The sequence below is a fragment of the Maylandia zebra genome, linkage group LG4 (assembly GCF_041146795.1).
Source record: "Maylandia zebra isolate NMK-2024a linkage group LG4, Mzebra_GT3a, whole genome shotgun sequence".
Classification (NCBI taxonomy): domain Eukaryota; kingdom Metazoa; phylum Chordata; class Actinopteri; order Cichliformes; family Cichlidae; genus Maylandia; species Maylandia zebra.
The window spans coordinates 5,066,497-5,092,719 of NC_135170.1; the positions used below are offsets into that span (position 1 = coordinate 5,066,497).

General features: G+C 40.3%; 1 protein-coding gene across 6 annotated transcripts in view; it reads right to left on the reverse strand.

Annotated features, from left to right (window-relative positions):
• LOC101463900 (uncharacterized) overlaps positions 1-26,223 on the reverse strand; it is a 62,879-nt gene that overhangs the window by 12,778 nt on the left and 23,878 nt on the right. For 2 of the 6 annotated variants that reach the window (XR_013098242.1, XM_014411071.3), the window contains exons 2-9: positions 7,771-7,836; positions 7,397-7,456; positions 6,555-6,617; positions 6,348-6,446; positions 6,153-6,246; positions 5,851-5,907; positions 4,860-4,892; positions 2,821-3,477 (exon numbers count right to left, since the gene is read on the reverse strand). Coding sequence is in view for 5 of the 6 variants with exons in the window: in XM_014411071.3 (XP_014266557.3) it covers positions 2,821-3,477; positions 4,860-4,892; positions 5,851-5,907; positions 6,153-6,246; positions 6,348-6,446; positions 6,555-6,617; positions 7,397-7,456; positions 7,771-7,836 (1,129 nt within the window). In the remaining variant the exon portion in view is untranslated. Of the gene's footprint in view, positions 1-2,820; positions 3,478-4,859; positions 4,893-5,850; positions 5,908-6,152; positions 6,247-6,347; positions 6,447-6,554; positions 6,618-7,396; positions 7,457-7,770; positions 7,837-15,326; positions 15,396-21,895; positions 21,964-26,223 lie in introns of those variants that run through there. The other 4 variants (XM_014411075.4, XM_014411076.3, XM_014411072.3 and 1 more) reach the window with 4 other exon arrangements.

Sequence of the window (26,223 nt, forward strand, 5' to 3'; positions counted from 1 at the left end):
GGCCGAAGGACACTGTCTCAGCTAAACTATGGACACGCACACACACACACACACACACACACTTACACTGATAAGCACTCACTCATCCCCCCTCCCTTTCCAACGCCTTCGATGCTTGTGCCCTCCCGGGGAAGATAGCAGTCAACTGGACCAGCACAGATGCTGCAGGACCGGATGCGCTGTCTACACCGGCTCTCTCTTACCCTTTACCCGCCCCTGTTGCTTGTCTTGTGTTTCTATGGTGTATTGATAGTCATGTGCTTTTGTGCTGAGGTGTTTTTTCTGTTATCAAACTGTTCTCCCACTAGGAGCTCAGTCTGAGTGGAGTTTTTTTTTCTCCTCCTCTTACCTCATGTTATGTATTTTCGTTGTTTTTTTTCCTATCAGCCTACCTTTCTGACATGTCTGCCCAATGTGATGTTTGTGTAAAGTTGGTCAGAAGGTTCCTTTGTAAGTGCGCATGCGCCATTAGCGTGCTGCCTGCTGTAACCCTAATTTCCCTCGGGATGAATAAAGTATTCTGATTCTGATTTCTCATCATGCTTGGACATTGCTTGTGGTGTTCCACAAGGCTCTGTACTGGGTCCAAAATTATTTATTATTTATATAAATGATATTTGTAAGGCATCTGATATATTAAAATTAGTATTATTTGCAGATGACACAAATATTTTTTGTTCTGGGGGAATCTAAAGGAGCTGCTGGATACAATTACTTCAGAAATGTGCAAAATTAAAAAATGGTTTAACAGGAACAAACTATCACTAAATCCAAGTAAAACTAAAATAATCTTATTTGGGAATTCCCTTAGAAATGCACAAGTGCAGATTCATTTAGATGGTGTGGAAATTGAAGGAGTACTTGAACATAAGTTTCTTGGTGTGATTATAGATGATAAATTAAACTGGAAGTCTCATAAATCATATACATAACAAAATTTCAAGAAGTGTCTCAATCTTGAGTAAAGTAAAACACATTCTGGACCACAAATCACTCCACATTCTCTATTGTTCCCTGATTGCACCGTATTTGAATTACTGTGCAGAGGTTTGGGGCAATCAGATGTTCGCTATCATCAATCTTTATATTACAAAAAAGGGCCATAAGGATAATCCATAAAACTGGTTACAGAGATCATACAAATCCACTATTCTTAAAATCAAAAATTCTAAAATTCACAGATCTGGTTCATTTTCTCACTGCACAAATTATATATAAAGCAAGAAATAACCTGCTTCCTGACAATATTCTAAAAATGTTTTCTAAAAGGGAACGGGGATACAATTTGAGGGGGGAATTAAATTTAAAACATCCTCGTATCCGTACATTAAAAAGTTTTTGCATCTCCGTGTGTGGAGTGAAGCTGTGGAACAGACTAAGTAAAGATATGAAGCAATGTCCAAGCATGGCGCAGTTTAAAAAGCGGTTTAAGGAGACTGTTTTTACAGGGTACAGGGAAAAGGTAGAGATTTGATAGGATGTTCTTGTCTAATATTTTCATGTGTGTGCGCGCGCGCGCGTCACACACACACACACACACACACACACACACACGTTTCTATATATATATAAAAAAAATACACATGACATATAATGTAATTGCAAGGAGGTATTTCTGTAGTCTATTGATACTAGATAGTGGAAAAGGGGTGGAATTAAATAAGCTTATGCTTCTTCCTGCTCCTTTTTGAACATGAAAGTTATTTGGAGTTGTGGTTGCTCGTTTTCCTTTTGTTTTGCTTTGTTCATTTGTCTCTTTTAATTCTATTTTGTTGTACTTTTTCAACATGTTCAAAATAAAGATTCAATCAATGGTACTGCAATGAAATTTCAGCAAAACGGACTGCTGTATCATATTTTACTTTGATTTTCAGGCCTACTTTGAATTCAGCCCTCTGTAGGTTGTCCATTCATTCCTGACACATTATCCAGTTCTTGTCAGTATAAATTTCCAACAAAAATCTTCCCCTTTGAGATCTTAAGGAAAAAATCATATTGCTAAATTTTTTTCAGCATTGTTTGATAGTCAGAATTTTTATTGTTGTTGTTGTTTTTAAACTTTGAGACATTCCAACAATCAAGAATGACAACACAACAGATTGGTGCAGCATAGAGTTTTGCATAGCAAATTTCTGGTGCTGACAGGGGCAGTGTTTAAAAAAAGAAAAAAAAAAAAGTGCGACAAAGTGCCTTTAACTCTCATTCCTTACAATGGCCAAGAGCATAAGGTATGAAACTGCTGGTCTTTCAGATTAAAGAGACTTTCAAATAAAGTAATTTCATTAGCAAAATTCAGGAAAGTATCTTTTAAAAATGAAGAAGAAAACATTATGGGCGATCGTGGCTCAAGAGTTGGGCGTTCGCCTTGTAATCGGAAGGTTGCCGGTTCGAGCCCCGGCTTGGACAGTCTCGGTCGTTGTGTCCTTGGGCAAGACACTTCACCCATTGCCTACTGGTGGTGGTCAGAGGGCCCGGTGGCGCCAGTGTCCGGCAGCCTCGCCTCTGTCAGTGCGCCCCAGGGTGGCTGTGGCTACAATGTAGCTGCCATCACCAGTGTGTGAATGTGTGTGTGAATGGGTGGATGACTGGATGTGTAAAGCGCTTTGGGGTCCTTAGGGACTAGTAAAGCGCTATATAAATACAGGCCATTTACCATTTATCCTAACTAGTAGTGCAATATCTTTTCACAAAAGTTTTTATTATTATTACCCTTACCTGGACATTAGCTATGCATGCTATGCAATTCTCTTTACTGGATGGTTGATTCAGCTGCAGCTGAATACGTTGTCAGAATGATCATTAATCACTGACGTAACTTACCATCCTTCTGTTGCAAATTCAACGGGGATGATGGAGTTGTTATTGTTGAAACTGCTGTTGTTGAGACTTGTGGGTTTTTTGTTGTTGCTTCTGTGGTAGTTGTTGCAGAAGGTGTCGCTGTCGTCTTATTTGTTGTTGCTTCTGTGGTTGCTGTTGCAGAAGGTGTCGCTGTCGTCTTATTTGTTGTTGCTTCTGTGGTTGCTGTTGCAGAAGGTGTCGCTGTCGTCTTATTTGTTGTTGCTTCTGTGGTTGCTGTTGCAGAAGGTGTCGCTGTCGTCTTATTTGTTGTTGCTTCTGTGGTTGTTGTTGCAGAAGGTGTCGCTGTCGTCTTATTTGTTGTTGCTTCTGTGGTTGCTGTTGCAGAAGGTGTCGCTGTCGTCTTATTTGTTGTTGCTTCTGTGGTTGTTGTTGCAGAAGGTGTCGCTGTCGTCTTATTTGTTGTTGCTTCTGTGGTTGCTGTTGCAGAAGGTGTCGCTGTCGTCTTATTTGTTGTTGCTTCTGTGTTTGTTGTTGCAGTTGCAGAAGGTGTCGCTGTCGTCTTATTTGTTGTTGCTTCTGTGGTTGTTGTTGCAGAAGGTGTCGCTGTCGTCTTATTTGTTGTTGCTTCTGTGGTTGTTGTTGTAGCAGTACAGGCTGTTGGTGTTGTCGTTTTTGCTGCTGATGTTGGTGGTGGATTGAGTAAACATAAAGGTGGTTTAATAAATGTAATCACAGGGATTTTAAAAGGTACAGAAAACTTAAGTATTTAGAGTTTGTCATACATTAATTATGTTAGTGGTCATAAAAATACATTTTGGGGGAAATTTCAGACCGTTTCCAAATTAATTATTAAGATTCTAAATCACTGGGTGATTTAACAGGTTGGTGTGAGAACTTCAGAAACTGCCTGAGATTTTCCTGTATACCCGTCTGTAGGGACCACACAGAGGACCTTTCTGTGAAGGGCTGCACACTGACCAGTACATTTAAAACATGACACTGTTTTACAAATGACTTTTTGTAAATTTGTGAATTTTCTATTACAAAATGTTTATTTAGCTGCTTTACAACAGTTTGGTGTTCTCTAGCTCAAAACACAGAAAAGCTTACTTGCAAAATACTGAAATGTTTCCAAATGTTAATCTTAACAGATAAAGCTTAGGAAATATGATCAAATATGTATTTCGTCCATGTGTGAAACTCAAAGTTTCTTTAAAGTCAGGATATTTACATAAAACAAAAACAAAATAAAAAAAACAAAAAAGAAACTTAGAGGTTTCTTTAAACATTTTTCTTGAATATACCTCTGTTAGCGTGAATTGTTATGTTGTCATTTTTATGCTTGCCAACTCTGATGAAAGAATTCCACTGTCCCCACACACACACACACACACACACACACACACACCCACCCTTGTCTTAGAACCACGTGGACGTTGCTTTGCTGTGATGTGTTTTGTGTGAACTGTTTCTCAATAAAAAGCAGCGAGAGGAGGCCAGATTTGGGGCACCTAATCAGAAAGTGCAAGTGAAACGATCGATCGCTTTTGCCTTGTTTTTTTTTTTTTTCCACGGGAATAAGTCCTGGATACTGGATGGGTCTGAGTTTAGACCCAACAACCTCCATTGGATGGAGTCTGACTGCTTTTAATCTCATTTTTGGGCAAAGAATAGAAAGACAGCAGCAGCTGCCAAGCACTGGAAAAAATGTCTTTTTTTTTTCCATCTGCTAAACAGCAATTTCCAAAATAGAAAAACAAATATTCATCTTTTCCAATAAAATGAAAAATATAAGTCGCACTGTATGTGTGTGCATCCTCTTTTAGAAGTGAAAAGAAATTTCTTGTTCAGTCAAACACGGAGAACACACTTTGTTGTCGTTTTTCTGCTTTTAATGGCTAATCTTGATCAAATATAAAGTTTATGGCTGTATGATGGTCAACTGGGTATTTTTAGGATTTTTTTTTTTTTTAAAGTAAATTTCTAGGATCTGACATCAGCTAGAAGCAAAACACACACATGCACTGTTTCAGCATTAATAAATAAAATGTGTTTCCTACCTGGGTTGGGAGAATCTCGCTTACACACTTTTTCTAAACAAAAAAGAAAAGAGAAAAATATGGAGACAAGGTTGTGAATTTTAAAGTCAACACACTGTAAAACATCCCAGTCACACATTGTTTAAAACCGAAACAAAACAACAGAAAATGTGGATGTAGGTTTCAGTACCTGTACACACATCTCCACACCGGCAGACACAATAGCAGCATGGACACACATGCTTACAATGACGTAAATACAAAGCGCCGACCCGACGCATCAGAATTGTGAGATGTCGGCTTTCTCATCCGACGGCACGAACGCAGACACGCTGTCGGGGCTGAAACCCGACATGTCACAGATTCTGATGCTGCAGGTTTCATCACTCTCCAAAGTTCACTGAACCAGCAGGAAAAGAAGATCAAAACTACGCTTCACATTTGATAAACATCGTCTGTGTACTTCGAGGACAGTTTCCCATCTCAAATTTCTGTTTTCTGCATTATTTGCTTGCTTTTTAGTCTACTGTTGTGCACAGCACTGCACTGCCGTTTTGTTTGTTCAAAAATTACCTGTGACAAGAAAGTTTAAAGAAATGTAAACTTTTTAAAATTATACCAAATTGCAAATCTCTTAGCTATGTCTCTGATAACACCTCTGTAACTTTGCTCAGCAGCATCAGGTAATGTTCATATGCTGAGTTCAGTTTCAACTGCAGAATATTTTTAGGGTTATCTGCTATAAAAATAAATAAATAAATAAAAAACAGGCCAGGAAAATCACCTTCATGTTTTTTCTGTTTCATCCTCAGTTACTACAAAGGCATCTGCTGTGATGGTTACACCTTTGATAAAGTCTCACAAGTGTCAGTACTGATACGTGATCAGAATTATAATATTTCTGACTGTCTGAGGCAAAATTTCCCCGATTGAAATCGAATCGAAACCTTGTGAATGGGAATCGAATCGGTCATAGAAATCAGTGACCATAGACCTGTGTATGTGTACTTACCGTACACTTTACAGATGTCTTCTGCAGTGGGTTTTTGTGATCCTCCATTTGTTTTGTCTTTGGTGAAAAAGAAGAAAAATGTTAGCGGTAAGAACCAGAAGTTCATTTTAGGTTTATTGTAGGAGATCCACATTTTACGGTTTGAGGAAGACCTGCTCCTTTTCTTCCTCTGAATTTCTAAAACGTCTAAGCTCGTTACAACAGTCGGTGTCACAGTGTTGCTTCTCACAAAGCCATTCAAGCAGCAAGTCTTTAAACTAACCACAGCTGAATGTTAGACAAGTATCAAAATGAGGCGATACCTCGTAGACCCTTGGCTATATTTGTCAAGCACATGAAGTGGTAGAAAGGGACACTGATGTTCTCATCCGTCTCGTTACATGGCGGTTTATAGTCCTGCAGGACAAACAACATGTTTATCAGATATATTCCTTGTTTAACCTGAGCAGGAGTAGAAAAAACAAAACTTTAAGAAGAAGAGATTTTTGTTTCCTTGCCATGTTATTCTCGTCCTTAAAACAGTCCCGTAGAAAGCAGGTTTCTTCTTTTTTGTTATCACAGTCTTTGGCTTCCGTTAAACTACATACAATGATGTCCTGCAATGAAAGGGCACATTTATCATTAACCAAATATAAGTCACTCCAACATAAACTTAAATACATTTGGACATTTTCTAGTTTTTAAACAATGTTTCACAAAGTTACCTCAGACTTGTTCATTATTTTGACGGTAATATTCTCTGGCAGCCTGTGTAGTGTAGTTGTATTCTAAACATAGAGAAATGGTAAAGAAGCAAAATACATCAATAGTTATGTTTATTTTTAGTGAGTGATCATCACAACTGAAACTGCAAAAATCCAAAGAGAGTGAAATATATTGGCTGCTAAAACACAAATCTGCTGGGGTTGGAGGCCCCCAGAGGGCTGCTGGTTGTCTAGAACCTGATCCCAACACCCAAATCTGATTGTTGGCTTTGTCTGTCATTTCATTGTTTTAAATAAAAATGTAATCATTCAGAATTACAAGAAAATGGAAACAAAAAAATGTCACCAAAGGCACCAGGAAGTTTTTGTATCATATATCTTTAACTAAACTTTTTTTGGGAAAGTAATGTACAAGCTATAATGACACCAAACCCTTGTTTTATATTCTCAACAGATTGCATACAAAGCTTACAATCTCTGACCTTGTGCTCACCACAAGTCCTTAAAAATGTATTTTTTCCATCACTGACAACAAGTAAAAACTTAACTTTGAGCTCTGTGTGTTTCACACTGAAACAGACGCAGACTTCCACACTTTCTTTACAGACCATTTAAATATGGGACCACTTTTAAAGTAGCTTATTAGCTCCTAAGATGTAGACAACAGCATAATGCAGTTAAGCAGAAGTAAACACTCATTACAGTCTTTGAATATTTGTTGTTTTGGGGCCTGATTTACATCATCCTCATATTACCTTTTATCTTAACACCCTTGTCATCCAGCATTAGAGATCAGCCTATTAAGAAATTTAATAATTAGGGAAAATAACATTTTTTGTTACCCAGTCTTCTTTTGTGAAGTGGTCCATACAACCTGCTTCTGATGGCTCGATCAGGATTACCTGGTAGACAAAACGTTGTTTAATTTGACGGACAGAATTACCACCATATAATGAACATAACTTGTATAACACTATATAAACTAAACTAATGCAGACCTAAATTTAAGGAGGACAGGCTACCAAAAAAAAATGACAAATGAGTACTTTAGGTCTCATAGCTTTTTAATAAAACCAGAAGTTACAGTAATCAACAAAACATTAAAACTAAAAACATTCGCGCTCCTCTCGAAACTATTAAGTTCGGATCACCAAGAGCACATTTTACAGCACTTATATAAAAGCAAATAGAGTAAAACTGCAAAGAGAACACTCACACTAAAAAGCAACAGGCAGAGAAAACAGCCGTGTGACGTCATGATTCCCTCTGTGATCTTTGCAAACTACAGTGAAACAAAAAAAGCAGGAGAAAGGTATATTATGGACACAGACACACAGAAGATTTAAAAAAATAAAACGAAATCCCAGAAATAAACCCTAGACAAAACATATCTGTCAACTAAGGTGTAGGTCTGTTAGGTTATGTTGTGGTCAATGTTCCCTCTAATTTTTCACGTGTCTGAGCGAACACACAAACTCCCTGAGCGATCTCTTGGACCACTGTGAGCGACATCAGACGTGTGCACTGTGGTCATGCTGGCATCGAATCCATCGAAGTTTCATGGTTTATTAAAATAATCAAATTACAGCATTTACATTTATGTTAGATGACTTTTAATTAACTGCTTTAGCCCACTTACAATGAAAATTTAAATAAATCTTGTTCATGACCTGTAGCATGTTAACACTATTGGAAGTAAAAATAACTTGAACTCCAATTTTGAAAACACAACTTTCTGTTTTTTTGCTCTGACTTGTATTATGAGTCTGTAACTCTGTCGGCAAAATACAGTATATAATGACCAATGGTGGGCAATTAATTATATAGTTACTTCTTCAAAAAAGTAACTCAGTTTGGCAAACAAAGTTTTTTGCAGCTTTTTTTTTTTTTTTTTTAAAATGCAGCCAAGGCGTTTTTTAAATAAACATTTCAAACTATTTACAGAACAGCTGTTCTGCATCAAATCTGATGCCACACAAATTATTTGTGCCACTCCAAAAAAATAATTCCTGTCCACTATGAGATGAAGGAGACCAACAGCCTGATACCTGCAGGCCTGACAGCAGCAGATGTATCACTGCTGTAACACCTGTAACACTCAGCAGTCGCCTCATTGTTCTGACACACACAACACTATTGACTACACTACACACTAACTACACAAGATTTGCGCCAAACGTCGCAAATCTCTCACATCTCAAAACACCGCCATAACTCCTAAAACTTCCCCCTTCCTAAACAACTAAATGCCACATTGCCATATCATTTTTTGATTGGTCGACATGGTACTTTTTTGGACGAATAGGAAAGGCAGAGGGGGGTGGGGTTTGTTTTTGCTCACAGGTGGAGAGTGCTTTCAAGCCTTTTCTCTTATAAATCGCAGACCAAGAGGACCGGAAGTGCGAGGCTATGAAATGGGACCGTTCAGCCTTCAGGAGTTTATTAAAGGCAGCCATCTGCTCCTTGCTCCCTAAAATATAACAGGACATTGGAGTCCATCTCACACTTCAGTTCAATCAGTTTTCTGTTTGACGTTTATTCAGCTGTGTGAAAACTGGAACTTTAATTTCAGCAAAACCGATTTAATCAAGGACAAATAAAACACTGAAAAAAGCCAAACAATAACATTTTTGTGACTTATATATTGTGCTTAACCCAAGTAGCGAAAGACCACGGAGGTCTGAAAACAATGTTCCGGGAGTCCGATGTTCTCGGTGGCTCTAATGAGCCTTAAACCCCGGGTCCCCTATTGAGCTGGTATGGAGGACCACAAGAGCCACGCGCATCGAAATAAAAAAAAAAAAAAAATTCGTGCTTAAATAATGAATTGTAGAATAAAATCTGCATTTGTAAATTCATTTTTGAATTCCAATTTAATAAACTGATTTTTAAAATGCTTTTTAAGTCTTCATTTCAAAAACCTTTTTTTGAATTGCACTTTAATAAACTGCATTTCAAAATCCATTTCCCTTTCCTGTTCGCTCAGGGATTAACATGTGGATTAGCAGTTGGATTAACAACTTCATTTTAAAAATCCTGCTGCTATTCAAAGGAGATTGGTTGGTCAGACACAGGCTGTCTGCCAGCCTGGATTTTTCTAGCTCATAGCTTCACCCTGCTAAGAAGCGTGTGTGCTTGTACAAAGGCCGTTCAGCCTCGGGAGGGACCCTGCAGCGAAACGGAGAGCACAACCTCTGACTGAGTGCCTGTCTGACCACCTGTGAAGGTAACGTGCTAACATGGCTAACGCTAGCATCACCGCACGTAGCCCCGTTATTTTAAGGTCATCTTAGCTCGTGAAAGTTTTACGTCGCAGCTGTACGAGCTCGCTACGTGTTCTCTAAGCTGCTGTGCTCTTCACAAATAAAGCTGGAAGCAGCTCAGTCTATTAGAACCCGTAGGGTTGCCAACCGTCCCTTAAAATACAGAATCGTCCCGTATTTCGAAACAAAAGAACACGTCCCGTATTGAGCTAATAAGGGACGCACTTTGTCCCGTAATACAGTGAGAATCAAAAGTAGTCTATAACTTTTAATGGAATTAACGCTTTGTTTGAAAACATAATTCCCAGCCCCTCTCCTGATTTGTGACCAATGAGCTGACAGCACACTTATGACAATTCGAGTATGACAATTCAGATTACCGCTCATCTCATTGGTCGAGGAAAGGTCGCTTGCGGAGAAAATACCGGAAGACAACAGATGACCACAACAAGAAGCATGGCCAACAGGGAAACAAATGCCGACACTGCGATGCAAGTCTCGGACGACAGTACACCTAAAGCTGGGCAGACACTGTGCGATTTTTTTCAGTCACGTTATTCAGCTCCTGCTCAAACTGCACGATTGACTCGCAGAGGTTAGAAGTTGGTAGGTCACGATGCAGGTCTCACACTCTCACCGATGCTCTGATGCGACCTGAGTGCTCACACTGTGCCTCCATAACATGAAGGTTATAACAGAAAATCTGTCGCGCTCTCTCCGTCTGTCTTTCACTCACACAGACACACCACCACCATCAACTTTGCTAAATTGCTAATGAAAAACATGATCAGGCAGCTGTGATTGAGCAGCAGTGTAGATCCAACTATTTTCACGGTTGTTGTGGTCGTGATAATTTTGTGATGCCACATCGAAAAGGCTTGGATGAGCTTTCCAAAGTTCTACAAGTTGTGCCTCCATCGCTTGTGTCCAGATCACAGGCTGCACTGCTGTGCTGCTCCGTCTTTTACACCAACGTTTACGTGTTTGCGCGTGAGCAGTGTGAGCGGCTGTGGTGACACCCTCACGAGCGATTGATGATCGGGAGCTGCTCGAGGTGTTAATCGCTTCTCGTTACCCCACGTATACTACACGACGCACGATGAAGGCCAAAATCTGTCCGATCACTCAAAAATCGGCTCAAAATGGGCCTAAAACCGCACAGTGTAAGCCCAGCATTAGAGCAGCAATGTTTGTTCCCCTCAGAGAAAGGGAAGAATGGGAAAAGGAAAACACCTGGCTGGAAAACGTTAATATGGGCATGTGCAGTGAATATCAGCGCTATGTGGCCAGAAGTGTGATAATATAATTTATTTTGTGTAATAAACAACTGCAAGGATAGATGATTACAACAAATAGATGACTAATACATAAAAGTAATACATAGATGAATAATGATGATGAGTTATGATGCATAATCATGGGAACAAGCGGGTTTACAAACGGGAGCAGCTGATTAGCATTAGAAAAGCTGAAATAATACCTCAACTGAAGCCAATTGTACTAAATGCACTAAATGTGCACTGTTACAAGAATATTTTTCTTTCTATTGTTTTCTATTATTTTAAGTTAAGCAGGACAGAGTTCTTTTAAAGAAAGATTTACTTATATTCTCAAAAGTTAAGCATGACAGGCTTCTGTTTAAGAAGGAGACCTGTTTTACTGTGTTAATGTTGTCATTTTGAGCTAAAAATAAATGGCTAAATGATCATTTGTTTCACATGTGTTCATATCACAAAGAATAGAATATGCATCTACTTAAATCAACTTCAAGTCAAATGGTTAAAAAAATAATTTCACACACAAAAAAAGAGCTAGAAAATTCACCACACTGGGAAGGGTGAAGACAACTGGGTCGCCCGGCCCTGGCCACGAGGTGTCCCTTATTTTTCAGGGAGTTGGCAACCCTAAGAACCAGCACTGAGGCCTGTTACATTTATACAGCGTTAGAGCAACAGCTGCAGCCTACAGCCTTTAAACTAGCGATTAAAATGCTGACAGTAAACTCGTCAGTCCAGATGTTACCACATTACTTTGTGATACTTAAGAGTTAAAACAACTGAGACAGGCTGATTAAAACAACATCTGTCAGTTCTCACATTTAATATATCAAGACTGGAGATCACACTACTGATTTCAGTTCATTTAATATGTGAATGCACAGATTCATTCTCAACTGGACATAAACGATGATCAAAGGTTGTATATATGATGAATTCATCAAATCCCAGCCTCTAACACGGTGCGCTGAATCTTAGCTTTGAATGTCCAGTATATTCTAATCAGTGCAATGTAAGAATTCACTGAACCTACAGTATCTACACCTGTGTGGCAAAGACACAGATAATGAAATTTAATTGTTAATACAATATATATCATGAGAAACGAAAACTGAAATTGATTCAGCTCAGTACTTTTCTCTGTATGCTCTGATTATAAAGGCCTTAAATTCTGTGATATATACTGTAAATGATTTTCACAGAGGTCTTAAAGTAGTTAAATCTCTGCTGATAGTCTGGTTGTTTATATTTTCACGTTTTTGTCTCTGTAGGGCTGTTTGATGACGATTTGGACTCCTCTGGGAGATGTCACACCCACATCTGTTCCATGCTGCAGCCATGGATGGTGTTATAGCTCTGAGTCAGCTTTGGGCCATCAGACGCACACACTGGAAAACCAGCACCTGGACTTCGTCATGCTGCTGTTGTGAAAATACTGGTTACTTGTAGTTTTCTCAGTATAATAAAGTGATCCATTGCTCCCACTTCAAAAGTGTTAATTAGCTCTGACATCTGTCTCTGTAAGCAGTGATTTATCAGCACAAAGTATTGACAGATCAAAGGCATTCATTACAGTGAACCACAGCACCACATGTTAATGTGTTTGTTTTATTTAGTATCACTGATCCGTCTGTGCTGCAAATTTCCTCACTGTCAGGGTTTTGACTAAAGTCTATCTTTATTGTTTCTGCACACCACACAGTTTGTTTCCTCCATTATTTTATCATTTAAATTATTATTAACTCATTCACTGCCATTGACGTCCATAGACGTCAATGGCAGTCAACGTAAGTTGAACTGAAGCCCACCAGCAGTAAAAGTAGACCTGCAAGGAGGTGCAGGGTTTGAGCACGTATGGGATTGCGCAGTGAGACAAAAATGTGGTGCAAGTCTTGTTGTGTTTCACTGCCAGCCATTTGAAAATGGCTGGCAGTGAATGAGTTAATAACGATTATAGATACAAACCCAAATCCAATTTTGTTAATAAATCTAAAGGCAAAATACAATGATTTTCAAATCTCATTGTGACAAAGTGGGTGAGAACACCATTTGTCCATTTTCTTAGTTGACGTTCTTGTTTTGAATTAACCATATTTCATATGTAGTGTTGCAGCTCCTTCAACCAATGGCCGCGGCAGGCTAAACATGAGGACACAGATGACTCGCAACAACAAACTGATAAAATACACTTCTGTACCATTTGCTCCTTTTATTCCACATGCAACTGTCCAATATATAAATCAGCACATGGGATTAACTATTAAACAAATGCACAAACAAATAACTGCAACTCACCAATAACTAGGGTTGCCAACTCCCTGAAAAATAAATAAGGGACACCTCGTGGCCAGGGCCGGGCGACCCAGTTGTCTTCACCCTTCCCAGTGTGGTGAATTTTCTAGCTCTTTTTTTGCGTGTGAAATTATTTTTTTAACCATTTGACTTGAATTTGATTTAAGTAGATGTGTTCATATCACAAAGAATACACATGTGAAACAAATGATCATTTAGCCATTTATTTTTAGCTCAAAATGACAACATTAACACATAAAACAGGTCTCTTTCTTAAACAGAAGCCTGTCATGCTTAACTTTTGAGAATATAAGTAAATCTTTCTTTAAAAGAACTCTGTCCTGCTTAACTTAAAATAATAGAAAACAATAGAAAGAAAAATATTCTTGTAACAGTGCACATTTAGTGCATTTAGTACAATTGGCTTCAGCTGAGGTATTATTTCAGCTTTTCTAATGCTAATCAGCTGCTCCTGTTTGTAAACCCACTTGTTCCCATGATTATGCATCATAACTCATCATCATTATTCATCTATGTATTACTTTTATGTATTAGTCATCAATTTGTTGTAATCATCTATCCTTGCAGTTGTTTATTACACAAAATAAATTATATTATCACACTTCTGGCCACATAGCGCTGATATTCACTGCACATGCCCATATTAACGTTTTCCAGCCAGGTGTTTTCCTTTTCCCCATTCTTCCCTTTCTCTGAGGGGAACAAACATTGCTGCTCTAATGCTGGGCTTACACAGTTTTAGGCCCATTTTGAGCCGATTTTTGAGTGATCGGACCGATTTTGGCCTTCATCGTGCGTCGTGTAGTATACGTGGGGTAACGAGAAGTGATTAACACCTCACGACCAGCTCCCGATCATCAATCGCTCGTGAGGGTGTCACCACAGCCGCTCACACTGCTCGCGCGCAAACACGTAAACGTTGGTGTAAAAGATGGAGCAGCACGGCTGTGCAGCGTGTGATCTGGACACAAGCGATGGAGGCACAACTTGTAGAACTTTGGAAAGCTCATCCGAGCCTTTTCGATGTGGCATCACAAAATTATCACGAACACAACAACCGTGAAAATAGTTGGATCTACATTGCTGCTCAATCACAGCTGCCTGATCATGTTTTTCATTAGCAATTTAGCAAAGTTGATGGTGGTGGTGTGTCTGTGTGAGTGAAAGACAGAGAGGGGGAGCGACAGATTTTCTGTTATAACCTTCATGTTATGGAGGCACAGTGTGAGCACTCAGGTCGCATCAGAGCATCGGGCGGTATAGTGTGAGACCTGCATCGTGACCTACCAACTGCGAGTCAATCGTGCAGTTTGAGCAGGAGCTGAATAACGTGACTGAAAAAAAAAAAAAAAAAAAAAAAAAAAAAAAAAAATCGCAGTGTCTGCCCAGCTTTAGGTGTACTGTCGTCCGAGACTTGCACCGCAGTGTCTGCGTTTGTTCCCCTGTTGGCCATGCTTCTTGTTGTGGTCATCTGTTGTCTTCCGGTATTTTCTCCGTAAGCGACCTTTCCTCGACCAATGAGATGAGTGGTAATCTGAATTGTCATACTCGTCAGTGTGCTGTCAGCTCATTGGTCACAAAGCAGGAGAGGGGCTGGGAATTATGTTTTCAAACAAAGCGTTAATTCCATTAAAAGTTATAGACTACTTTTGATTCTCACTGTATTACGGGACAAAGTGCGTCCCTTATTAGCTCAATACGGGACGTGTACTTTTGTTTCGAAATACGGGACGATTCCGTATTTTAAGGGACGGTTGGCAACCCTACCAATAACTGCACTAATTACAATGCCAACTTACAGTTTGGCCTATGGCATCAATTAGTGAACAAATATACATAAACCATCAAGTTCCAGTCAAAATACATCAAAATCATTCAAGCTGCAGTCAACAGAAAGTTTTGCCTCATGCTCATCCTACCTTTCTGCTCATCAACATCAGGTGCCGTGAACAGGCGAGTGCAACCACATTTATCATCTACCACACCCATGAGACACGCCCCACACCCATGCACCAATACAGTGAGTCCATTTAAACCAACCCACTTAGTCAAAAAGGAACAACTCATATGGCTCCTACATACCGGCCCCTAATTATTTTAGAGCAATAATTACATCATACTTACCATGTAGGAGACGAAGGCTACATTCACACTGCAGGTCTTAATGCTCAATTCCGATTGTTTGATCAAATCCGATTTTTTTGTCTGCTTGTTCACACTACAAATAAAATGCGACAGCAAACGCGCTCTAGTGTGAACGTGTTACACCACTCCAGGACAACTTGGTGTAAACAGCAGAACCGAGTTTATTTGGGTACTTCAGAACCGTGGCTTTCACATACAGAGCCCAAGAATACACTCTTCTTCTTTTCCTTTTTCGAACATAGTTTCTTTTTTCGTGACTGCCCCCTACTGGTGGAAAAACATGTAGCAGCCAAAAATCCAAACATATAGTTGAATAACACAAATACCAACAGATTTATGCAATGTTTTGGACATATTTTAGCTTTACACTTAACCAAGTGCTACATTCCTCCCCTGCTAAATAAATGTTGTCCCAACATTGAGGAAACATGACAATAAGAAACAAAAATAAACAACTATACTTCTCTTTTCCTTGTGACAACGTAGAGATGGCGTAAGTCGGAATAGGGTTTAGCAGTGCTTTAAGATCACTTTCACGATGCACTATTGGACCTCAGGTGACAGAATCGCATGTTACTCTCTTACCAGATAAGCATCGGCTTATAACAATGCTGAGTTGTTTCCAACAGTCCACATACAAGCACCGCAGCAATTTCCTAATGTTGTAAACCTGCTCAACATTTGGCAATAAACCCCATTCTGATTCTGATTATTACCCTCTAAGACATTACTATCACTTTATCATGTGCTCCGGAGCTTATCAACTTAGATAGTAACCATTTAATCACAATTAACCTCATCAAACATAACGATCCAATGTCTTACGCTACCATCCCCAAAAGTATCAAATACTTGTGTCACCATACTGGTAAGGCCTTGTAAGTCCCCATACATTTTTGAAAAATAACATCATTTAAATTAAAAAAAAAACTCTTTCACAGTTCAATAATAACTAACTGGCACATAAGCTGCATAGTAAGGCATTTGTAGAGCAGGCCAAGGTACTCCAAACTGGTCATAGAATGGCGGTGCTGCTGCACTGGCATACAATGGGTTAACACTGTGACCAATTGCTCTTTGAACTGGTTGGCCAAACGCATCATAAGTCAATATTTTCCGTGGACATCTGTCCCTCTGAGATCTTCTCGGCTGCGGTTCCGACAGTTCTGGGTTCATTTCACTGGGCTGACCTGGCGAAGCAACAGTGTCTGATGATGCTGAGGTGTCATGTTCAGCGTTACCTTGTCCATTCACCATTTCTACTTGAAACTCTTCAGTATCCACTCTAAGCTCCGTGCTCTTTCGCTGAAGGTCCTGGTCCAGTTCAGTAGCAGGTGCAGACACCATTAAATCCCCTTGAGGCTGACAGTGGTGGTGCCTCACTCTCTGAGACCAATACTGTTCTTCATCATCTGAGCTCTCTATATGGTTCGATGCGTCTTGTTAGCATGTTCTGGTTCGTGCAACTGGTCCGTCCGGTTATTGTCTCCCCAGAAACATTTCCGTTGTCTTTTTTCCTATTTCCATTGTGTTGTGTGTGCTTTTGCAGCGTTTTTCTTCTTGCAAGCGGTTTTCTTCTTGCAAGCGGTTTCTGAAGTTGCAGTCCGTTTGGCCTCTCAGGGCCACCGTACATTTGCATCAACAGCATGAACTAAAATGGCCATTTTAATCTCTGGATCATTTAAAGAGATCTTTCCAAAATCAAGGTTCACTGGCCAATTAATTTCTGGTTCAGCAAGAAACTTTGGCCATGACAACCAGGAATCATCCATTTTTACCTGATTGCACCTAAAAGGTAAACCAATGGTCTAATGACCATCAACCAATTTAAGAGTCCATCACTGACTTCATAAACTGCTGATCTTCTCTAGACAAAGCAAATTGCTCATCCTGAATACATTCTGGAAAATCAGCCTTCATTTGACGTTCCCACAGCTCATCCAATCTTGCCACGGAAATCCTATTGAAACTCACATCAAAAATGTCAGTCTTATGATCCTCTCTGAGAGGACCATTCACCGTCCAACCCAGCATAGTTTTTACTGCATAGGGACCTCCATCCTGACTTCTAACAACCTCCCATGGCTCTAAAGCCTTGGGCACATTGGTCCCGATCAACAGGTCTACCCCGGAATTTATCTCCAGTATCTTAACAGGGCTCTAGAGTGAGACCAAATTTTTCAGTGGTGCGACTAAAAATATATATACATTTGGTTGCACCTGTGCAACCAACTGTTCGGGTAGCAAAAAATAAATAAATAAATAAAAAAAATTTAAAAAAAATCTGCAACCTTCCCTGTGGTCAACAACAGACACACATTATGCCCCTATCGTGGAAGTGCAGGTGGAAGTGGGAGGTGAGTAGCTTGACTAAAGCGACATCAATTCATTATATCCTGAATCGACTTTTAAATATAACCGTGTTTTGCCAGAAACGCCAGATTCTCAGAATTAAAGCTCACAAAACCATTTCAACAACAACCAAACAGCAGATGAGAGCAGGTACACGGACTCCACACAAAGACGTAAACACAGACCCGACGCATCAGAATCAGCTTTGTCTTTCTCGGCTTTCTCACCCGACGGCCCGTAGACGGACACGCTGTCGGAGCTCAGCGATCCCGATGCGTCCGGTCCGCGCTGTGTTTACGTCTTTTTGCGCCGATTCTGAGCTGCAGGTTTTGTCTCTCCAACCAAAATCCACCGAGCCAGCAGCAAAAGAAGCAGCAAACTGCGCTTCACATTTGATCAATGTCGTCATGAATTTTGCTGTTTTGCTTCCACGACTATTAAAATCACACTTCATCTTGAGAGGGGCGTGCTTCCACCCACCCTAAACCTTGCCCATATATCCCTGATCTTAAAGAAGGATAAACCCGCGGATCTGTGTACATCCTACAGACCTATAAGTCTACTTAGTGTGGATTGTAAGATTCTGTCCAAAATTTTATCCAGACGTTTGGAGGAGGTTCTGCCGGTTCTGATAAAGCCTGACCAGACGGGATTCGTCAAGGATAGATACTCCCGCTCCAATGTCCACCGACTCATAAATGTTGCGCAGTTCTCTCAGAACGCCAATTATAGGGCTCTTGCGATCTCTTTGGATGCTGAGAAAGCATTTGATCGGGTGGAGTGGGAGTATCTATTTGATGTTTTGGACAGGTTTGGTTTGGGATCTGAATTTGTCAAGTGGGTCAAACTGCTGTATGGGGCCCCAGCTGCAAGGGTCTTGGTTAATGGCTCGGTCTCGGATGTCTTCCCACTGGGTAGGGGAACGCGGCAAGGATGCCCCCTCTCTCCCCTGTTGTTTGCACTTGCTTTGGAGCCACTGGCAGAGGCTATAAGAACTGATCCTGAGATCTGTGGGGTGACCTTGTCGAATACTGAATACAGGATTTCCCTTTATGCAGATGACGTGTTGCTCTTTCTCACTAAGCCAGAAACTTCTATTCCTGCACTGACACATATCATCAACCAATTTGGCCTCTTCTCAGGGTATAAGATAAATTATGATAAATCTGAAGCTTTGCCACTGGGTGACGGGGGGAGGTGGGACGCTCCTCCTAATTTCCCTTTCAGGTGGTCGACCACAGGTTTCACATATTTAGGTATCAGGGTGTCCGCAGACACAGCGGAGTTGTACAAGTTGAACTTCAAGCCGATTGTGGCCTCAATCAAGAATGACCTCAATAGGTGGTTTGACCTCCCCCTGTCTTGGACGGGTAGAATAAGTTTAATCAAGATGAATGTGCTACCCAGAATATTATACCCCATTCAAATGTTGCCTCTCAGGATCAACAGAAAAACATTCATAGAGATTGAGGGATGTCTTTCTAAATTCATATGGCGTGGGAAGAAATCTAGACTAAAGATACAGATTTTACAACTGCCCACGGATGAGGGGGGTCAGGCACTGCCTAACTTTTTATATTACTACTGGGCTTGCCATGCACAAATAATCTCAGGGTGGTTACATTCCTTCCTTCACCGGGGCGAACCATCGGTAGATGCCTGGTGCTGTGACCCTCTCTCACCTCTTAGTCTCTTATCCACTGACCTGGCGGACCTCCCTCTTGGTGTCAGAACTAATTCCGTCTTGATGCCCACTTTAAAGGTTTGGCGTAATATTACTGCCCACGTCGGAAGAAGAGGTTTCTCTAGTGCACTGCAGCCTCTAACTAGGAATAAAGCTTTCCCCCCGGGTATTGGCATTAATATATTTGATGATTGGTATTCTAAAGGTATAAGATTTATTTGTGATCTGTTCGAAAGGGGTAGTTTTATGGCCTTTAATCAAGTTCAAGTTAAGTATAATTTACCACAGAAACACTTCTTTGGATTCCTGCAAGTAAGGCATTATGTGAACTCCCTTAAATTTCCAGCCAATCAACCAGTTTTGAACCCTGTTGAAAGCTTTCTTCTCAAAGTTAACGAGGAAATGACTACAAAAAAGAAATTTATTTCTCTTTGTTATGGGAAATTGTTGTCTTTGAACTTTATAACCACTGATAAGGCCAGGGTTCGGTGGGAAACCGACCTCGAAGCTCAGGTTGGTGCGGAAGCATGGTCCAAAACTTTCAGATCTGCCATGAAATTGTTTCCCTGTAACAGACTAAAGGAAAGCCAGTACAGAATCTTACATAGACTACAGCGTACGCCGGAGTTCCTCAATAAAATTCACCCTCAGATTTCTGCTCGTTGTGTGAAGTGCAATACGGCTGTAGGGACCTATTACCACTGCATATGGCAATGTCCTTTAATTACTAGATTTTGGAAGAATATTGCTATAGAGCTTTGCTCTATTTTCCACCGAACGATCCCACTGAACCCTATGCTGTTCGTTCTGGGTCTATCTATAGAAGGGCTCTCTCTGTCTTCTGTACAGATGCTTTTGTTAAGTAAACTTTTACATTTGGCGAGGCGATGTGTACTGTTTCAATGGATTCAGAGACGGCCCCCTACTGTTACACAGTGGTACAGAGAACTGCTCAGGGTGCTGCCGATGGAGCGCCTCAGTGCCATCATAAAGGGCAATTGTAATGCATTCTGTAGCATATGGCAGCCTCTGCTTGATCACCTACCTCATGACCTTACTGTGCTATTACATAAAGGGGACTCGCAGTTTGTTTTTAAACACACTGATTAATGTCTGTGTTTCCCCCCCCCCCCCTTTTTTTTTTTTTTTTTTTTTTTTTTTTTTATTGTTTCCCTTGACTTCGAATGTAAAACGCTTTACATATTTTGTCCCAGGCGTGTGTACTGGTAACTCATATACCTGCATTTGCTTTGTTTTTTTTTTTTTTTGTGCTTGGCTGTGCTGACTTGTTGCTGTTCGTGTTGTTCTGACAAAATCAATAAATCATCGTTTCAAAAAAAAAAAAAAAAAAAAAAAAAAAAAAAAAAAAAAAAATCACACTTCATGCACAGCTAGCTCTCTCTCTATCTCTCTCTGTACTTCAAGAACAGTTTCCCGTCTCCAATCTCTGTTTTCTGAGTTATTCATTCACTTATTACCCACCAGTCTACCGTTGTTTACAGCGCTGTGGCTGCTGTCTTTTTCTTTTTGTCACTTAAATGACCTCGGACAAGAAAGCCTGTTTTTTCTGTTGTTCAATACTGAAGAAATTTAAACTTTATATGCAGAACATTGTAGAATATTTTTAAGGTTATCTGCTATAAAAAGCCAGACCAGGAAAATCTCCTTCATGTTTTTCTGTGTTTTATTCTCAGTTACTTTCACACAAAGGCATCTGCTGTGATGTTCACAATTCTGATAAAGTCAGTACTGATAAATGATCAGAATTATAATATTTCTGACTGTCTGAGGCTAAGTTGAATCGAATCGGGACTTTGAAAACCGGAATCGAATGGATTATAGAGATCAGTGATGATACCCAGCCCTAGTGAGCAGCCTAGGCACGACAGAAGTGGATGTAGCTGTAATAGGAAAAGAACTATTGCTAACTTTTCTGTTAAGGCCTGATCCTTCTGAAATTCATAGCCAGTGCTCTGACACGGTGTCATCAATCTTTGAATGCTGAAAAAGCACAGTGTATCCAGAAAAACACATATTATATCAATTATAAAATTTGTGTGCGCCTAACTTTTGTACCGGTACGCCTAACTTTAAAAAGTTAGGCGTACCGGTACGCCCATGGCAAAAAGTTAGTCTAGAGCCCTGCTTAATATAGCGCAAATGTGGCCATCTATCGAGATCTTCCTGTCGAGGAATATTACATTGATGAACAGGCATGCTTTTCTGAGTAAATAAGTCAGGCAAGTCACAGTAGTGATCTAAATCCAAACCAGCTACTTCAAAATCTGAAACAACATAACTACTGACCATTTTCTCCTGACCCATTGTCCGCAAAAGAATGCCAGTTTTCCTTCCTGAAAGATTCAGCCTATTCATGAGCCCTTCAGTACAAAATGAAGCTGGGCTCCCAGGATCTAGGAAAGCATAGGTTATCAGTGACTGATTACCTTTCTTGGCCTTCACTCTAACGGGTATTATGGACAGAGCACTATTTTACTCACTGGCCCCAGTAACACCACTGCTTTGCACAGCACATGAAGGACCTTCATCTGGTGGTTCTCCCCCTCCTATAGTTTGCACTGCAACACTTTCCCTCCGCTTGGAGTGAATATGTAAGAGTGTGGGGTGTTTCTGTTTACAGACTTTACACAAGAGACGTTTCCTACAGTCCTTGCTTCTGTGCCCAATGCGCAGACAACCATAACACACGCCATTCTCTTTCAAAAAAGATAATCTTTCACAGTGTAACTTTCTTTCAAATGAAGGACACAAATCCAACATATGCCCTGCTCCACAAAACAAGCAAACCTTGGTCACAACTGAACCACTCTCTCACCTCAATCTTCCCTTCCACCTTGGCCACTGTAGTAGCAAAACTACTCCGCTTAGCCTTAGGGTAAAACTGAGACTTACCATTCCTCTCCTCTTTTCTGGTGGCTGTCGGAGGATCATGTATATCTCCAAACAATGGGTCACTTGCGATCTTAACTTGCCTTTCAACAAACTCAACATTGCTAAAAACCACTTTACGTTGAAACCTCTCCTGCAGATCGCAGACAACATTCCTCCATTTATCCCTGAGCTTATAGGGTAACTTTTTTTTTTTTTATAACTGCTTGCATATTAGCAGAGACATCCAACTCATGCAAGGACTCAACATCTCCCATTGCATTACAACATTGCCTTAATAAAAACCCATATTCCTGCAAAGCCTTCACATCATCAGATTTTATAGGTGGCCATTTACTGACCCTTTCAATGTAGGCAGCAGCAATTTTCAGCGAATTGCCAAAGTTCTCTTGGAGCAAAGATTTAGCTTTAGCATATCCATACTCAACAGGCATATACTGACAGCTTCGGACCATTTCTCTGGGATGGCCTCTAGTGTATTGCACGAGAAAATATAAACAAATCTTAGCACTGTGAGCTTGACTCTCCACCATGTGCTCAAAAGCTCTCATAAATGTTTGATATTGCAAAGGATCGCCATCAAATAACTGAATGTCACGACTTGGTAGCAAAAACAGAGACTGCTGCTCAGCCAGTAAAGTTGTCATTTCATTTTGTTTCTTCAAAACTGACTAGATGATCATAACCCTCACCACCTTGCACTGTATGTGTAAGAGGTTTCGATTGTGCGTGAGACTGCGACATCATCCGAGTAGTCGAAACTGCACCTGGAAATACTTGATATAACTTCGTCTCCGACTGTTCCAACGAAACAACCTTAGGCTGAGAAGTATTTTTAACCTCGGGCCTCACATCCAATACATGTGCTTGATGATCACTTGCATCGACACCCTGATATGGTTGCTCTGGTAACACAGGCTTGAACGTCGGAGCATTGGGATTTAAAAACGACTAAACGCCCCTGCTCTCGTTCTAAATACGAATTCATTCCATCAGATTTACCATTAACAGCACTTGAGACTCGGGACATTTCAGAAGCTTTTAAAACATTCACCTTTGCTGCTGAGGCTGCTATTTCAGTCAAGCAGCTCCTTTCTTTTCTTAGGCTGTGTTTCTTGTTCTTCCAAAGCATGCTTTTCTTTCAACAACCTCTGTCGAACAAGAAGGGCAGCCATGTCAGCCTCTGCCGTTATGTGTGCTGACAAGGCAGATGAAACCATTGAGCCACTGAGTGATGATTTACTTTTCCTACAACTTCTGCTTGCAACATTAGAGACGTTATCACTTGGATTAACATCATCTATCGCAGCACCTTTACCAACATTCCCGGCGTGCCTAGAAGCACCAGAACCATTTCCAGCAGGTAATACATCAGAAGACTCAACACCAGGTGGATTTAAATGTGGCAAATCAAGCTCAGACACCTGATTTCTACTCTTCAGGTTTCCCTTTGCATCATGAAGCAATTTCTTTATCTCTTCCATAAACTCAGTATTATGTGCTTGCACACTTATAAACCAAGCAGTTTGTTTTTCTTGCTCCTCTTGAGGAAGCAAAGGAAGCAAGGTTTCATGCAGACGAGTTGCCTCATTAAGCAACACAGACAAATTCTCTAACTGAGCCTGAACAGTGGAAACATTATCTTCAGATTGCTTTAATTCTTTAACCTTTATGACCTTTTTAATTTTATTAATCTTAGTGTGACGTTCTGTTTGAAGCTGTCTTTTCTTTCCATCTGCATCACCACATTGTATTAATTGGCGTGTCTCCATTTTTTTCAAAACATTACAAAATCCAAACACTAAACTGCAACTATGCCACACATATTGATTCCAACACATCAACTTGATGACATTCCCTTCAATAAACCTTGGACACACACAATTAACAGGAGCAATATCCCCCACTATCTGCCTATTAAACCTAACTCAACCTAGTCTTCCGTACATACTAGCGGTGGGTATTTATGTACCTCCATACTGTCAGCTGTGAGGAAGACAAACTGTCTTAAACACAAACTGCGGCGGTACTCCCAAGCCAATGGCTTCAGCCGCCTGATGCACAATACCTAGAAAGCAAATCAGTACAACGCCTAGTGCAGCTGTACTGCTGAAACCTAACGGGAATAAGACTCCTGAAAGAAATCTGTTGTGTGTAGCCAAAGGCTTCGTCTAAAAGCTGCATGGACAAAGGCAACAGCAAACTATAAAACTCATCTATATATAAATAATCCAATAAAACCTACAAACTTTTCTGTTGACAATTTGTTGCGGCTCCTCCAACCAATGGCCGCGGCAGGCTAAACATGAGGACACAGATGACGCACAACAATAAATGCATAAAATACACTTCTGTATCATTTGCTCCTTTTATTCCACATGCAACTGTCCAATATATAAATCAGCACATGGGATTAACTATTAAACAAATGCACAGATTGCACAAACAAATAACTGCAACTCACCAATAACTGCACTAATTACAATGCCAACACACAGTTTGGCCTATGGCATCAATTAGTGCACAAATATACATAAACTAGTGATGGCCCGCTTGAAGCTGACGCTCCGGAGCGTGTGTCGAAAAAAACAACACACTGGTTCAGAAGCACTGTGTCGAGGCTTGCTTCGTTTGGCAAAAGTCACGTGACCAGTGACGTCCGAAGCTTCATTACGCACGTAACTGCTTCGGTACCTGATTCAAACGGATATAAGGAAGTGAATCATCCACGGGATTCGTGGAGTGTGTTGATGGTGACAGATAGCGACGAGGTGATCATTCCACTGACAGATATGGAGCCAGCGAGGAAGAGAGGACGTTCTGGCGTGTGGGAATATTTTGAGTTGATTTTGCTCAATTCATTTTATCTGCCGAAGTGAAAAACTTGAAATGTCCAAAATCATGTTTTCATAATGTAAATATCATTACAGCATATGACTTCAGGAACACTTCCATGTGAATTAAAGCTGATGAAGACTACAACAATGTATTTGACACTATACGTACATTACATTGCTACAGTTTAGAAAATCATTTTGTTTATTGTTTTTAGGTGATAGTCTGCAGGACCCAGGAATACCTGCATATCTACCAACTTGCAGTGTAGTTCCTGCACTCCACAGCCTCTTCTGTTCCATGCAAGTGGATTTTCTCCAGGGCAGGAGAAACTATTTCTAAGAAAAGAAACAGACTCAGCCAGCGCACAGTAACACTAATCCTCTTGTTAACTGTAAATAACAAAAGGGCTACCTTACATTGATCATGTTTTTACTTTGCAAGTTCTTGATTAGGGGTGGGTTTTGATTATCGCTTTTCTGATTACAATCCATGCTAAATTGAATAAAGTGATATTGATTCATTAAAATCCCGTGTCGATTTGTAAATTAACGTTATCATGCCTGAAACGCCAGCATCTCAGGTTAAACCTCACAACATGTCGTCAAACACCATACAGCTAAAACAGTAACTGGGAGCAGGTTTACGGATTCTGCATACAAACGTGAACACAGAGCGCGGACCCGACGCGTCAGAGTCAGATTTTGATGCGTCGTCGGGTCCGCGCTGTGTTTGCCTCTTTTTTCTTCGCTGGCTTCTGCAGCTGCAGGTTTCATAACTCTCTGTTTACATCTCTAATTAAGTCTCACATGTGTCAGCTTTCTTTTAATAGATACGAAATTATGGATATATACTGTTAAATGATCAGAATTGTAATATTTCTGACTGAG